Source organism: Mobula birostris, chromosome 10, assembly GCF_030028105.1.
Source record: "Mobula birostris isolate sMobBir1 chromosome 10, sMobBir1.hap1, whole genome shotgun sequence".
NCBI classification, from domain to species: Eukaryota; Metazoa; Chordata; class Chondrichthyes; order Myliobatiformes; family Myliobatidae; genus Mobula; species Mobula birostris.
The window spans coordinates 37,901,124-37,917,882 of record NC_092379.1 but is presented as its reverse complement, the minus strand read 5'-3'; the positions used below and the strand labels follow the sequence as shown (position 1 = coordinate 37,917,882).

The following is a 16,759-nucleotide window of genomic DNA, read 5'->3' as shown; positions in this document are numbered from 1 at the left end:
CAAGGGTGACCTGCAGGCTAGCGGAGGGAAGGAACGCCTTACATGTCTCTTGGTAGAGATGTATTTCCACCCTGCCACCCATGATAAAATTACATAATTCAAAACTGTAAACCTGATCGAAAATTAAAGCAAATTACAGATGGACCAGTGTTCAAAAGGACACAGAAAACACAGCCATTTTGTCAGCTTAGGATTGTTACCCTTGGAACAGGCAAAGACGTTATATTGTCTGTCTTTATACGATAACTAACCCGTGTTCAAAAATAAGCTCCATATAAGGTAACACACACAAAAATGCTGGAAGAACTCAGCAGGTCAGGCTGCATCTATGGAAGTGAATAAACAGTTGACGTTTTGGGCCAAGACCTTTCATCAGGACTGGAAAGGAAGGGGAAATATGCCAGAACAAGATAAAGGTTGCCAGAGCACTTGTGAAATTGGCACCAACCCATTATTGGAAAACAATTGCATTAGAACGATACAGAGTTTATTGTATTTATAAAGTTCTGCTATCATTGCTAATGACAGACCATCACAAAAGGCACTTTCTATGCTCAAGATCACGTATAAACTAATCTTGCAATGAAGTCTGTAGCTAAAGTATAGTTCAGATTTTTAATTTTGAAGTTCATATTTTCAGAGTACATACATGTCACCACATAAAACCCTGAGATTCATTTTCCTGTGGGCATACTCAGCAATTTCTATAGAATAGTAACTGTAAACAGGATCAATAAAAGATAAAGTACAAATGCAAATATAAATAAATAGCAATAAATAACAAGAGTATGAAATAACAAGATAAAGAGTAATTAAAGTAAGATCATTGCTCGTGGGAACATCTCAATTGATTAAGTGTACTGATCCCCTGTAGTTCAAGATCCTTATGGTTGAGGGGTAATAACTGTTCTTGAACCTGGTGGTGTGGGTCCTGAGGCTCCTGCAGCTTCTACCTGATAGTTGAGGGGTAATAGCTGTTCTCGAGCCTGGAGGTGTGGGTCCTGAGGCTCCTGTACCTTCTACCTGATGATTGAGGGATAGTGACTGTTCTTGAACCTGGTGGTGAGGGTCCTGAGGCTCCTGCACCTTCTACCTGATGGCAGCAGCGAGACCAGTGTGGAAAAGAAAGATGGTGTTGTCTTTGTGATTCCTCTGTTCACGTGTTAATGCACAGATTGCTGCTATTGAAACCCGCTCTATCTTTGTTACTCATTTGGTTTCTCTTGCCTTTAAAGCTTCAGAAAACCGTGGGTCCTGAAATTGTGGAAAATGATCTGGTTCCTGCTTTCCAAAACCTGTTGAAAGATTGTGAGGCTGAAGTGCGAGCAGCTGGGGCCAACAAAGTTAAAGGTTGGTTGGGAATTCTCATTCTTGTCTTTTCCATCCGGTTTAAGATGTTGTTGGTGAAGCACAGTGACAACTTTCTGGCAGCAGAAACAACTATCAATTACTTCATTAATAGACTCTTGTTCTGGGCAATGACACTGCAATCTGTGCCTGTAACTTTCCTAGTGGAGACGAGGCCTTTGATCCAGCTGTACAACCTGGCATTTTGCAGTGCAGTCCTGAACATTATTTGCTTACTTTTCTTGTCTGCACAATTTGTCTTTTTTTCCTGCGCATTGTGTGATTGATGGTTTTCTGTCTTTAATGGGTTCTGTTGGGTTCCTTTGCTTTGTGGCTGCCTGTAAGGAGACAAATGTCAAGGTTGTGTATAGTACGCATGGTGGTTGCACATTTTGTCCGACGATGACAGGAAACCTGTGCGGGAGAGTTTTTAAAATGGAAAAGCCTTTGCACTGTGGCAGTTCCACTCTCTTGGCCTCAGAAGTCCGGGTCCAGTGGTATGAACACGTGCCAGAAGAAACAGGGGTCTTCTTGTTTGCAGTGGATGACCAGGACGCTTTCTGTGTCTTTTCATGCCCCTCGCTCTCCACAGCGCGATGCAGAGCCACCTTCCTGGCCGTTGGGCTTTACTGTAGATCGCACCCGCCCAGTCCGCTGAGGCTGACTTTGCGTGCTAGGACTGGCTTGTCCCAATCTCACCGGAGTATGAGACTGCTGTCACGTGCAAATGGCTGCTTGCAGCCACAGGGGAGAGATGAGTGTCCGGTGGGGAGCAAAGGTGAGTGAGCTGCCCCGGAATGGACACGACAAGCCCCTTCACCAGAGGTGCGACCCCTTCCCTGGACACCCCTGAACTTTGAACTCCTGTGAAAGATGTAAACAAGGTTGAAAGAATGCAGAGAAAATTTACAAGGATGTTTCCTGGTCTGGAGGACCTGACTTAGAAGGAAAGATTGAATAGGTTAGGACTGTATTCTTCAGAATGCAGAAGACTGAGAGGAGATTTGATGGAGGTACAATATTATGGGGGCGTATGGATGGGATAAATGCAAGCAGGTTTTTTCCACTGAAATTGGGTTGGACTACAACCAGAGGTCATGGGTTAAGGGTGAAAGGTGACAAGCTTAAGGGGAACATGAGGGGAAACTTCTTCACACAGAGGGTCATGAGAGTGGAACGAGCTGCCAGCACAAGTGGCCCATGCAGTTTTGATTTCAATATTTAAGAGAAGTTTGAATAGGTACATGGATAGTAGGGATATGGGGGTGGTGGTGGTGTTATGGACCTGGTGTAGGCAGATGGGAGTAGATAGTTTGAATTGTTCAGAATGGACGAGAGGGGCCAAAGGGCCTTTTCTGCGCTGTGCTTTTCTATGACTCTATTTAATGTGGTACCACATATCCAGGTGACACTTCTCCAAGTGAGAACAGCATGCCAGCATGCCTCCCCTTTGGCATCCTGATCTGATCCCAGAACTGGATGACAGCAAATGGAAAGGAATTGTGTGCCACTTGACTTCATGTTTCGATGGTGGCTGCTCCTTACAAATTGCACTTCATTGCTTGTGCAGAGTCTTGAAAGGTTGTGAGATTGTGAAAAAGAGTGAATGCTGTTCTTTACGTTTGTACCACTGACTGCCTAACCCGAGGCCCTCCGTTGGTCAGGGTCCACCATGGATGTTACGTGCAGCTGTCTACGTGATACGTAAGCCAGGGCAGTATGATATGGAGAGTAAGCTGTTGCCCATGTAGCAGGCTCCCCCTCTCCACGCATCTGATGAGTCCAAAGGATCGGCAGAGACCGATACAGTTTGGTACCAGTGGCATCGCAGGAGTTGCCAGTCAGCGTTGAACTCAACGTAGGATTGCCTCGGAGAATCCGGCTCCGGATTTTTCCCTCGGGGTTTACTCCAGGGAAAATGTACAGATGTACCAAAATTGAACCTGTGCTGACTCTTGATGTTTACACTGTAGGTGCTGGCCTTGCTTTTCCTTGTGCGACTTAAATAGTGCTTCAGAATGTATGTTTTCTCTTGCCACTATCTTGTGAGAAGATACAAATATTAAGGCAGATGCTTTTCAGCAATTGCTTAATCTGTTAAACTTTATTGATTTATCATTGTGGTGAGAGTGTGGAACGAGCTGCCAGCGCAAGTGGTGCGTGCAAGCTCGATTTCAACGTTTAAGAGAAGTTCGGATGGGTACGCAGATGGTAGTGGTATTGAGGGCTATGGTCCAGATGCAGGTTGATGGGAGTAGGCAATTTAAATGGATCGGCACAGAATAGATGGGCTGAAGGGCCTATTTCTGTGCTGTACTTTTCTCTGACTCCATTGTTTTGTTTGAGAATAACTCTCTAACATGCAGTACTCTATCTTGCAGATTTCTGTGAAAACTTGCCAGTAGATTGCAGGGAGACTGTCATAATATGTCACATCTTGCCGTATGTTAAGGTAATATACCTTCTCAAATTCTTGGCTGGTTATACAGTCTATCTAAAATTAATGTAGCAACTCATCTCATTCACTTCAGGAAAAAGTCCCTCAGTATTTTGGGTGGGTCTGAAACGACGATTCAGGCACCATTTATCAGTGTGAACTGCTTGTAACTGGAAAAGCTCAGTGTCCAAGCACGAGTCACATCTTGCCCCCTCTCCTGTCCCATTCTCCTCTCCTGTCCCATTCTCCTCTCCTGTCCCATCCCCCTCTCCCACTCCCTCCCCATCCCCCTCTCCTGCTCCCTCCCCCTCTCCCAAAGGGCTGAGTCCTGCCGAAGGGTTTTGGACAGAAATGCCGACTGTCCTTTTCTCCATAGGTGCTGCCTGGCCTGCTGAGTTCCTCCAGCATCTTGTGTGTGTTGCTGGTTTTTTAACATGGTGTTGGCTGCCTGGAGTGATGGGAGAGGCAGATATATCGGGGACTTTTAATGACGTTTAGATAAGCACACGAATGTGAGGAAAACGGAAGAATATGGACATCGTGTAGATTAGATTGCCCACTTGATTAGGAATTTAAGTATAACATTGTGGGTTATAGGGCCGGTTCTGTTCCATGATTTATATAAACTAGAATATCAAACTGTAAAAGAAATTATTTAAGAATGATCCGTGACTGACCAGGTGGATCATAAGAACGTGGAGCAGGATGGCATCATGAGTGAGATATCTAATGACAAACAAGAGAAAATCTGCAGATGCTGGAAATCCGAGCAACACACACAAAATGCTGAAGGGACTCAGCAGGCCAGGCAGCTTCTATGGGGAACAGTACAGTCGACGCTTCTGTAGGTGCTGCCTGGCCTGCTGAGTTCCTCTAGCATTTTGTGCGTGTTGACTGAGATACCTGTCTGGGTTTTCATTTGATCATTTTTTGTGTTTCTTTTCCAGGAACTTGTGTCTGACACCAATCAACACGTGAAGTCAGCTCTGGCCTCTGTTATTATGGGCTTGTCCACCATCCTGGGCAAGGACAGCACTGTTGAGCACCTGCTTCCCCTGGTCTTGGCTCAGCTCAAAGATAAGGTAATTTTATCATGAAGTACAAACTTTAACATACCCCTTGCGTGACTGGTGGCCATCGTGGATAATATTTGATTAGCCTACCGAAATCAGGCTAACACCAATGGAGAGCTTTCTTCTGTGTGCTGTTTGGAAGCTGTTGTCAAGTCCAGAGTGCTGAGGAAAGGTCGCTTATTGTTCATCAGGCGATCAAAAAGTTGGTTGTCGTCTCTGGAACTTGTACATCTGCTGAAGGTGACGAGCAGTCCATGCTCCACCACAAGATACAGGTATCTGGATAAGTGTGCCAGAATGGGACGTGTTGCAACACAGACTGATGTGTCTAGGCTTTTACTCTCACTGATATCGATTCCTGGAAGGGGACAGCAGTTGGCCCATGTTCATCTGCTTTCTTTCCTGTTGACAAACATTGTAACTGCCGTTTGCTTGAAGCTGTGCGGTGATGTCCAGCATTCTAAAGTGTTATAATCACAGATTCTGCAGGTGCTGGCAATCCACAGCCACACGCGTGCACACACACATACACACACACACAATGCTGGAGGAACTCAGCAGGTTAGGCAGCATCTATGGAGGGGAATGAACCCTTGGGCTGACACCCTTCGTCAGGACTGGAAAGGAAGGGGGAAGGCACCAGAATAAGAAGGTTGGGAGGATGGGGGGAGTACAAGCTGGTAGGTGATAGGTAGACCAGGTGATGGGAAAGGTTGGTGTGTAGGGGAGGGGAGTTGAAGGCAGGTGATGGGTGGGAAAGGTAAAGGGCTGGAGAGGATAGATAGTAGGGGAATTAAGGGTTATGGGGAAAAGGCAGGTAGATGAAGCTGAGTTTATGGACAGGTCAGCCATGATCTTACTGAATGGCGGGGCAGGCTTGATGGGCCGGATGGCCTACTCCTGCTCCGATTTCTTATGCTTTTATGAATCATGAATGGAATAACAACTGTTTCTTCCACCGGAGTCTCTCGAACTGTTCTTTTAGTTTGAGAGCTTCAGATAAGAGCAAATGTGCAGTGCGTTCTTTAGAAGCAGTGATGTGAGCTGGTTTGTAATCTGAGTGCATATTGGATTAAAGATGAATCGGTTAATGGTGTGATGGAGCTGTTATTTCTCCATCCATCAAGTTCCTTGTTTATTTTGGCGTGAACTTAAACAAAACTGTTGCATGTGCAAATTCTGGATTTTTTAATTTATATGGAAATTTGCATTCTTTCATTATTTTTACAGAATTAAGATTATTTTTAAAAATGTAAAAAAAATCTCTCCCCTCTCCTCTCTTTCCTCAATTCCCCACTCTGAGCTTTTACTTCTCACCTGTCTATTACTTCTCCCTGGGTCCCCACCTCCTTCCATCTCTCCTGTGGTCCACTCTCTTCTCCTCTCCTCTCTCAGATTCTTTCTTCTCCAGCCATTGACCTTTCCCACCCACCTGTCTTCACCTAACACCTTCCAGCTGGCCTCCTTCCCCTCTCCTCACCTTTATATCCTAGCATCTTCTGCCTCCCTTTACAGTCCCGATAAAAGGCCTCGGCCTGAAACACCGACTGTTTACTCATTCCCATAGATGCTGCCTGAGCTGCTGAGTTCCTCCAGCGTTTTGGGTGAATTGCTCTGGATTTCCAATGTCTGCAGACTTGATTCCCTTCATGTGCTACACCCGAAAAGATTCCCCAAATGTCAGAAATGCCTCGATTTTCCAGGCACAGCTGACAGATTCAAAGTGTACATCTTCAAATTGGCAGCTGTTAATTCAAGCCTTGAATTATTTGTTAGTTTGAAATGAAATCAAGAAAAAAGCCTGCCGAATCATGATTTGAACTGTTGGATAATTTAATAGTAATTAGTATCTTGCATCTATTTATGCCAAAGGTGCAGAAAGATTTCTCAAACGCAGAAATTCAAGTGTTTTTCTTTTGTGAAATGCAGCTTTTCACAAAATGACCGTTGTTTCCTCCCATGGCCCTCCCGAGGAGCTCGCCTGCACTCAGGGAGAGTGAACGGACAATAAATTAAGACTCAGGAACAGAATTAGGCCACTCAGCCCATCGTGTCTGCTTAGCCATTCCATCATGGCTGGCTTATTACCCTCTCGGCCCCATTCTCCTGCCTTCTCCCCCGTAACCTTTAACACCCTGACTAATCAAGAACCTGTCACCCTCCACGTTAGGTATACCCAATGACTCGTCCTCCACAGCCTTCAGCGTTGATGGATTCCACAGATCCACCGCCCTTTCCTGAAGAAATTTCCTCTCAGCTCTGTTCTAAATGGACGTCCCTCTATTCTGAGGCTGTGCCCTCTGGTCACAGGAAACCTCCTCTCTGTTCTAGGCCTCTTAATATTCCATAAGTTTCAATGAGATTCACCCCTCTTCCTTCCCGTCTGAACTCCATCGAGGACAGAGCCGGAGCCGTCAAGCACTCCTCCTGTATGTTTCATTCCCAGGATCATACTCGTGAACCCTCTCTAATATCAGCACATCTTAGATAAAGGGCCCAAAGCTGCTCACTATACCCCCAACTGCGTTCTGACCAATGCCTTATAAAGCTTCAGCATTACCCTTATATCTTTTCTAGTCCTCTCAAAATGAATGCCAACATTCCATTTTCTTTCCGTACCACCAACTCAGCCTGCAAAATAACGTTTAGGGAACCCTGCACGAGGTCTCCCAATTGCCTTTGCACGTCTGATTTCTGAATTGTCTGCCCATTTGGAAAATAGTACACGTCTTTACTCCTTCTACCAAAGTGCATGGCCATACGTTTCTGGTAGTAGGCACCCTTCGATCCCGGGGATGATGGGTTTGTGCCTCTGGTGGACTGTGTCCTCTCCTGGGCAGGAAGGTTTGAAGGACCGGCTCTTCCCATGCAGCAGGCTCCCCCTCTCCACATCACTCATGTTGTCGAAGGGAAGGGCAAGCGCCAATACAGCTCGGCACCAGTGTCATCGCAGAGGTTGCCGGAGTGAAGCTGTACACAACATCAAACTGCCTTAGGGGTTTACCCCCAAAGCCTTTCCCATGGGTGGGCATGACTGCAAGGCAGTGGAGGTTTAAAATCAGGGTTTTCCCTCTCCTAAGCGGGCTGCCGCCCAAGGCTGAGGAATCCTACCTACCAGAAACACTTTCGGTCAGTGCAGTATATTCCAACTGCCACTGCCTTGCTATTCTCCCAATCTATCAAGTCCTTCTACAGACTCTCTGCCCCTCCACCTATCTTGGTATCATCCACAAATGTGACCACCAAGCCATCAATTCCGTTGTCCAGATCATTGACATCTGCTTGAAAAGAAACGGTCACAATACCGACCCCTGTGGAACACTAATGGTCACCTGCAGTCAACCAGAAAAGGCCCCTTTCATTTGCAACTCTTTGCTTCCCGTCAGTCAGGCAATCTTCTATCTTTACTAGGATATCTTCTGTAATACCATGGGCTCTTAACTTGTTAAGGAGTCTCATGTGCGGCATCTTGTCAAACTCCAAGTAAACAACATCCACTGACCCTCCTTTCTCTATCCTGCCTGTAATTTCCCCTTAAGGAAACCATGCACTTCCAAGTACTGGGAGCCTCGTCCTTAATAATGGACTCCCAACATTCTCCCAACCACTGAAGTCAGGCTGAAGGGCCTATAGTTTCATGTCTTTTGCCTCCCTCCCTTCAGAGTGAAGTGACATTTGGAAATTTCCAGTCCTCTGGAACCATTCCAGATTCTAATGACTCTTGAAAGATTATTACTAATGCCTCCCCAATCTCTACAGCTGCCTCTTTCAGAACCCTGCGGTGTAGCCCATCTAGTCCAGGTGACTTGACTACCTTCAAAACTTTCAGCTTCCCAAGCACCTTCTCCTTAATAAAAGCAACTGCACTCACTTCTGCTAACTGACTCTCGAATTTCTGGCATACTGCTCGTGTGACCATAACTTGGACCATAATGTATAGTACTGTGCAAAAGTCTTAGGCTGGTGTATATAGCTAGGGTGTCTGAGTTTTGCACGGTCCTGTAGTAATTCTTATATATTGCACTGTGCTGCTGCTGCCGCAAAAAAAAATCAAATTTCTTGACATCTGTGAGTGATGATAAACCTCACAGATGTCTGATATGGGTCTCTGATGTGGACTGAGAGTGGGAAGGGGGCAGGGAGAGGGGAGTTGTGTCCCTGTCCCCCTCTTTTGGTGAATGTCGGTGATAGCGTAGGATGATATCGTGGTTCTGCATTTGTGTTTATGGACTGTGGACTTTTTCAGATTTAGGGTTTTTATATTCTGTTTTTTTCATCGCCTTATTCTTTTCGTTTTGTTGTGTGAGAGGAGGGTGTTTGGGGGTAAAATGCTCTGTTAGTTTTTCGTGCGGGGGATGGATTGGGGGGGGTCGATGTTGCTATTCCATTTTGTGTGTGGCGGGAGGGGTAGTTTTGGGGATCAGATGATCAGGATGCCATTATTTTTTGTACCAGGGCTGGGGAGGTGTAGGTTTCATGCTTCTCTCTGAGTGACTTTCATCTTCTTTCTTTGCTTCGTGGCTATCTGGAGAAGACAAATTTCAGGGTTGTATTTGGATATGTGCTTTGATCATAAACAAACCTTTGACTCTTTGGTTGGGAAAAGGGGGAAGGGAGCGGGAAGCACCAGAGAGACATTCTGTAATGACCAATAGACCAATTGTTTGGAATCAAATGCCCTTGCTTGTGTTCTCAGGGCTGAGTGTGTCTGCACTCGCACCACCCCCTCCTGCCCCTGGCAGTCCACCTCAGCCACCTCTCTCACACCCCTCCCGTGGGTGCTCCACTCTCACCATTCCCAACATCCTGTGCTCCCGCCAGATTTACAAACTTGCTCTCCACTGCACGTTGGCAAGTACAGTTCTGTGCAAAAGTCATTGGCACCCTGGCTAGATGTGCATGTGCCTAAGTACTGTAAGTGTGAAAGTGGCATTCATATTTCTTTTGTGGGATTAATATTTCATAAATATCCAAGATGATACTTTGAAAGCAGAGAGTCTGGGGAGCGCCAGTGTGTTTGTCAGACAGCGTTCGCAGTATGAATGTTTTTCACCTTTGCTGTACTCAGAAAATTGCCTTTCCTTCCTAGTGCCCTGAGGTCCGTTTGAACATTATCTCCAATCTGGACTGCGTGAATGAAGTTGTTGGAATTCACCAGTTATCACAGTCTCTCCTGCCAGCCATTGTAGAATTAGCAGAAGATGCCAAATGGAGAGTGCGCCTTGCGATAATCGAGTACATGCCTCTGCTTGCAGGGCTGCTGGTGGGTGGTTTATTCTAAAATGTTTTTATAGTCTATTAGCAATGCTTCCATATGGATGATTTGCAGAATGGAAATGATTGCCCATATCAAATTGATACTTTAGTTTAAAGACGGAAATAACTTTGAACATCTTCTTTCCTTTTGCGCCAGAAGCAAATGTGCGATAGTAACAATTATACTTGTAGCCCACTGACATGGGTAGTCTTACTTTAGACTCGGGGCTCCCAACCTTTTTTTTAATTGACCATTAACCAAGTAGGGGTGGAAACCTCTGGTTTAGACAATCAGGTTTAGACCCCTGTTTAAGGACTGCGGACTTTGTCAGACTTAGGGATTTTATATTCTGTTTTTATATTGTCTGTTTCTTTTCATTTTGTTGTGCGAGGGGAGGGTGTTTCGGGGTAAAATGTTCTGTTAGTTTTTGTGTGGGGGATGGGCTGGGGTTGTTGCTGTTCCATTTTCTGTGTGGAGGGAGGGGTGGTTTTGGGGGGGGCTGATGATCAGGATGCCATTCAATGACTTTCATGTTTTTTCTTTGTTTCATGGCTATCTGGGGAAGACAAATCTCAGAGTTGTACATGATAATAAGTGAACGTTTGGCCTGCACATCAAACAGACACAAACAGAAAGGGCAATAAACTCCATACAATCAGATGAGGGGGTGACAACGGTTGTCGCAGAGGAAATAAACAATATCTTTTTGAGATTTTACCAAGATCTGTACAGCTCAGAATATTCAGATTCAGCTCCACAAATACAAAAGGAATTTCTCGACTTGTTACAATTTATACCCCGAGATGAAACGTCCTTGACCTGACTGGAGTTTAACTTAGAGGCTAAAGAATTGTCTGCAGCTATAACTAACATGAAGGGAGGGAAAACTCCTGGGCCCAATGGAAATTCCGATTGAAATATATAAAATCTTTAAGACTAAACTAATACCACCTCTGCTTGATATGTATCAGGAGTCATTTGACAATGGATCCCTTCCCTCCTCTCTTAATATGGCAGCAATCACACTACTGTTAAAACCTGGAAAACCACCATCCCTTTGTGGATCTTATAGGTCAATCTCACATCTGAACAATGATCTCAAAATTCTCTGTAAGGTATTAGCTAGGAGGCTGGAGCCACTGTTGCCAAAAATGGTCCACCCTGACCAAAATGGGTTTGTAAGGGAAGGCAGGGCTTCCACAACATTCGAAGAGTGCTTAATATACTTTAAGAAAAATCTGGAAGCTCTGATAGCGCTATTCTGTCATTGGATGCCAAGAAAGCCTTCGACAGAGTGGAGTGGAATAGGGGGAAAATTTCTAAGATACAGCTTCTGTATTCTAACCCACAGGCTGAAGTTTTAACTAACCTGCTTTTTTCAGCATCTTTTAAACTCCAACGGGGAACAAGACAGGGATCTCCCCTCCTGTTTATCCTGGCCATTGCGCCACTTGCTATGGCAATTTGAAAACAGGCTAACATAGCAGGAATAACTATAGGAGATGTAGAACATCGCATAGCCCTGTACATGGATGACGTAATTTTGTCAGAACAGGGTTTACCTATTTGGGTGTTAAAATTACTCCTACTATTGGTAAAATTATCCCAACTAATTATAACCCTCTCCATTGCAGGTGTTTATATCCTAATTTGTTCATGCTTGCTCCTGCCCGCAGACATAATTATCCAATCCCTATGTACTTATTTACTCTTTCTTTTATTTATTAAAGAAATGTTTTTCTAATTTCATCTGGAATAATAGATGTCCAAGACTCAGGCTTTCCCTGTTATATCTGCCGTATGATAGAGGTGGCTTACAGCTACCAAATCTTATATGGTATTTCTGGGCGGCCCAAATTAGAGCAGGAATGTTTTATTTTGTTAAGGATCACTCCCCTCCTTGGGTCTCAATGGAATCCCAGTTGATCAATATCCCTCTAGAACTATATATGTATTCAGCAAATAAGAAAAACCTGGTCACACAATCTAAAATCCCTTTCTTAAAAAATACAATAATGATTTGGCACGATGCTCTTGCGGAAATGGGTGAGACATCACAGTTATCCCAGTTTACTCCTATCTTTGGTAATGATAGCTCCAGCCCGGCAGAGCGGATCCTAGTTTTAAAACTTGGCCGCCCCGAGGCATAGCTAAGGTGTCTGATCTTTATAATGGCAATTCATTTATGTCTTTTGAAGAACTCAAGGCCACATATGGAATTCCAACAAAACACTTTTTTAAATGCCTTTAGTTGCAAAGGTTTATTATGTCCAGGCAAAGTTACAGTTTGAAGCTCCCTCCTTTATTTACCCTAGAAGACATCACTCTGAAATTATCTGAAGCTAGGGGACAAGTGTCTGAATTATACATGTAAGGGTTTCTTCTTTTATGTTACTTGCTAAGGCTAATAAAATGGCTTCTCTGTACTATTAACTGCTGAGACAGTGGTTCTCTATAGCAACTTGTTTGGGTTATAATTACTGATACAGGAATTGTATTCATTTGCTAACCAATTGGGATAGATGGTATTCTTTCTTGTGTGTCTGTAAGCTATTCTTTCTCGTGGGCTTTGGGCAGAAGGCGTGATGGGGACAGAGAGAGGAGACGCGAGGAGAGAGATGCTGTAAGCTGGGCAACGGCACGGACCCCGAGCGGGAGTCCGAGGCCCAGGGTCTTCAGCGAGGATAGGAGGCGAGGACAGACTCGTGTGGAGTGTTTGGTGGATCACCGAGGGTGGTCCCATTCGTGGGTTGGCGGAGTTCAGAGGACATTGATTGGAGGAAGGGGGACCCGGTTCTGTAAGAGCTCCAACGAGTGTGCACCGAACTGATAGTTACTGACTTGGCACCTTTATTCTATTTGTTTCTACTAACCCATCACCAAGAAATACTTATAAAGTGTAATCATTTAATCGCATATGGCGTACTGTCTGTTAATTGGCGGTGTGGGGTACATCACACAGCATCCACACAAACCTGATCACCCCGTTTGGCGGGGCTGAAGGCTGCTCCCCCTAGACGAAAGCGAGCTGAGCGAGTCTGAGTCTTACCGGGGGGCTACATACAAATTGTTTGCAAGTAAATGCAAAGAGTCATCAAACAACATGCTACAAGCATGGAGAACTGATTTGCATGAGAATCTGTCAGAAAAAGAGTGGTCAGAAGCTTGTTCCTTCGTTCAAACCCAGTCAGTGAACACTCATTCTAAGCGGATAACCAGACAGTACATTACTCCAGTCAGGTTTCGTCACTTTAACCCCAACATTCCAGACACATGCTTTAAATGTAATCACTAAAAGGGGTCTCTGTTCCATTGTATGTGCGAGTGCCCCCAGATAATCTGCTTCTGGAAGAAGGTGCTGGATTTGATTAGTCAGATTATTGGAAAAAAGGTGCTCCTTGATCCTAAATTATGTATTCTGAACATTTATCCAAAGGACTTTGTAACCTCCAAAAGTGCAAGGTCTCTGCTTAATATTTGTTTTTTGAAAGCCAGACGTTGCATAGCCTATTCATGGAAGAAACCCACAACCAGTGGACTTTCACAATGGCTGAAAGGAGTGACTTCGTATCTTGCTCTAGAAAAGATCAACTACATCACAGAAAAACAAACTTGGCAAATGTCGGGAAATTTGGGATATTTTCTACAAGTTTCTGGAGAACAATATTTGGGATGATGAAAGTAACAAATTGAATTGACAGCTTGTTTTTAATGGCCGGGTGTTTGCTTTTTTTGTGCGTTGTTTTTCCTTTTATTTCTGATGTATTTTATTTTTCCCTTTTTCTTTAACCTTGTTGCACTTTCAAACCTATGGATGATCGAATGTGTTTACTTTTCATTCTGTAAAAGCAATAAAGAGATGTTTGAAAACAAATAAGTGAACCTTTGAATCTTTGATTGGGAAAAGGGGAAGGGAGAGGGAAGCACCAGAGAGATATTCTGTAATGATCAATAAACCAATTGTTTGGAAGCAAATGACCTTGAGAGCAGAATTAGTCCATTCAGCCCATTGAGTCTGCTCCAACATTCCACCATGGCTGATTTGTGATCCCTCTCAACCCTATTCTCCTGCCTTCTCCACATATCCTTTCACACCCTGATTAATGAAGAGCCTGTCAGCCTCCATTTTAATTATACCCAATATCTTGGCTTCCACGGTTGTTCATGGAAAAAAATTCCACAGATTCACCACCCTCTGGCTGAAGAAATCACTCCTCATCTCTGTTTCTGCCAGGTGCTCCGATTTCCTCCTCCATCCCAAAGACGTGCTGGTTGTAAACTGGTTGTTGTAGATTCCTCCTCTGTGTCGGTAACTAGCAGGAGTAGTGAGGTAGTGTTCATGGGTTCGGTGTCCACTCAAAAATCGTATGGCAAAGGGGAGGAAGCTGGTCCTGAATCAGTGAGTGTGTCTTCAGACAAATTGTCCCTCCTTTCTGGTAGTAGCAATGAGAAGAGGCTGGTGGGGCCCTTAATGATGGACACTGCCTTTTTGAGGCACCGCTCCTTGAAGATGTCCTGGATAATATGGAGGCTGGAGCACACGATGGAGCTGACTAATTTTATAACTCTCTGTAGCTTACTTAAGCTCTCCTGTATCATACCAGATTTAGTATGTATTTGGTTTTAAGGAAGCAAATCGCTCTCAGTTTCGGTGTGCAAACAGAAAGTAGATTTTCTTCAGTAAGGCCTTTGACAAGGTCCCGCATGGGAGGTTAGTTAGGAAAATTCAATTGCTAGGTATACATGGAGAGGTGGTAAATTGGATTAGACATTGGCTCAATGGAAGAAGCCAAAGAGTGGTAGTAGAGAATAGCTTCTCTGAGTGGAGGCCTGTGACTAGTGGTGTGCCACAGGGATCAGTGCTGGGTCCATTGTTATTTGTCATCTATATCAATGATCTGGATGATAATGTGGTAAATTGGATCAGCAAATTTGCTGATGACACAAAGATTGGAGGTGTAGTAGACAGTGAGGAAGGTTTCCAGAGCCTGCAGAGGGACTTGGACCAGCTGGAAAAATGGGCTGAAAAATGGCAGATGGAGTTTAATACAGACAAGTGTGAGGTATTGCATGTTGGAAGGACAAACCAAGGTAGAACATACAGGGTTAATAGTAAGGCACTGAGGAGTGCAGTGGAACAGAGGGATCTGGGAATACAGATAGAAAATTCCCTAAAAGTAGTGTCACAGGTAGATAGGGTCGTAAAGAGAGCTTTTGGTACATTGGCCTTTATTAATCAAATTATTAAGAGCTGGAATGTTATGATGAGGTTGTATAAGGCATTGGTGAGGCCGAATCTGGAATATTGTGTTCAGTTTTGGTCACCAAATTACAGGAAGGATATAAATAAGGTTGAAAGAGTGCAGAGAAGGTTTACAAGGATGTTGCCAGGACTTGAGAAACTCAGTTACAGAGAAAGGTTGAATAGGTTAGGACTATTCCCTGGAGCGTAGAAGAACGAGGGGAGATTTGATAGAGGTATATAAAATTATGATGGGTATAGATAGAGTGAATGCAAGCAGGCTTTTTCCACTGAGGCAAGGGGAGAAAAAAACCAGAGGACATGGGTTAAAGGTGAGGGGGGGTAATGTTTAAAGGGAACATTGGTGGGGGCTTCTTCACACAGACAGTGGTGAGAGTATGGAATGAGCTGCCAGACGAGGTGGTAAATATGGGTTCTTTTTTAATATTTAAGAATAAATTGGACAGATACATGGATGGGAGGTGTATGGAGGGATATGGTCCTTGTGCAGGTCAGTGGGACTAGGCAGAAAATGGTTTGGCACATCCAAGAAGGGCCAAAGGGCCTGTTTCTGTGCTGTACTTTCTATGGTAAAGAGTTGTCAAGGTCTGAGTCAGAGTCACGGGCAGAGCTTGTGGTTGGACTACTCAGCCACGTGGTTACCCTGGGAATTATTAGCTGTGCTGGATATGAAGCAAAGTAACCTGAGAATTATGCAAAGGCTAACTTGTTCCCAGTGACTGAATGTAGAAAGTGGAATGTATTAACCACATGGGAGACGTGAATGTAGAATGGTGCACTGTCATGTCGAAGAGAGATACTGTGCGGGTCAGGAGTGTGGGATCTGTAATCTAAATAATCCAGCACATGCATAATTACGTTTAAATCGTGAAGTTGAAATAACATCCTGCTGTGGATGTGGTAGCATAGGATTCACTGGGTTATTTATTTAAAGGTACACTGAGGAATAAGGCCCTTCCCGCCCTTTGAACCGTGCTGCCCAGCAATCTCTGATCCAACCCTAGCCTAAACAGGGACAGGTAACAGTGATGAATTAACCTCCCAACTGGTGCGTCTTTGGATTGTGAGAGGAAACCCGCGCGTTCTGCAGGGAAAATTTACTGGCTCCTTACAGGTGACATCAGAATTCCCAAGCTGTAATAGTGTCACGCCAACTGCTACGCCACCGATAGTGGTTAGTAACGTTCTTACTGTCTGCATTAAACCATCGGACACTTTTAAGATTTTTCCTATTTTTCATGGATCATAGTCCTGGTATTGACACAAAGAAATTAATTAAGGATCGTCAAAATACTAGATGCAAGTACCTTAGATAGGGTATCTTCTGTGTAGCCTTCTGCCACGGCACAATCCAGTTTTGTGCAGTTTATTAGAGCACGTTG

General features: G+C 44.4%; 1 protein-coding gene across 1 annotated transcript in view; it reads left to right on the top strand.

Annotated features, from left to right (window-relative positions):
* LOC140203596 (serine/threonine-protein phosphatase 2A 65 kDa regulatory subunit A beta isoform-like) overlaps window positions 1-16,759 on the top strand; it is a 51,807-nt gene that overhangs the window by 13,083 nt on the left and 21,965 nt on the right. Inside the window, exons 7-10 of the mRNA XM_072269644.1 lie at window positions 1,236-1,350; window positions 3,729-3,799; window positions 4,732-4,866; window positions 9,947-10,120. Coding sequence (XP_072125745.1) covers window positions 1,236-1,350; window positions 3,729-3,799; window positions 4,732-4,866; window positions 9,947-10,120 — 495 coding nt within the window. The remainder of the gene's footprint in view (window positions 1-1,235; window positions 1,351-3,728; window positions 3,800-4,731; window positions 4,867-9,946; window positions 10,121-16,759) is intronic.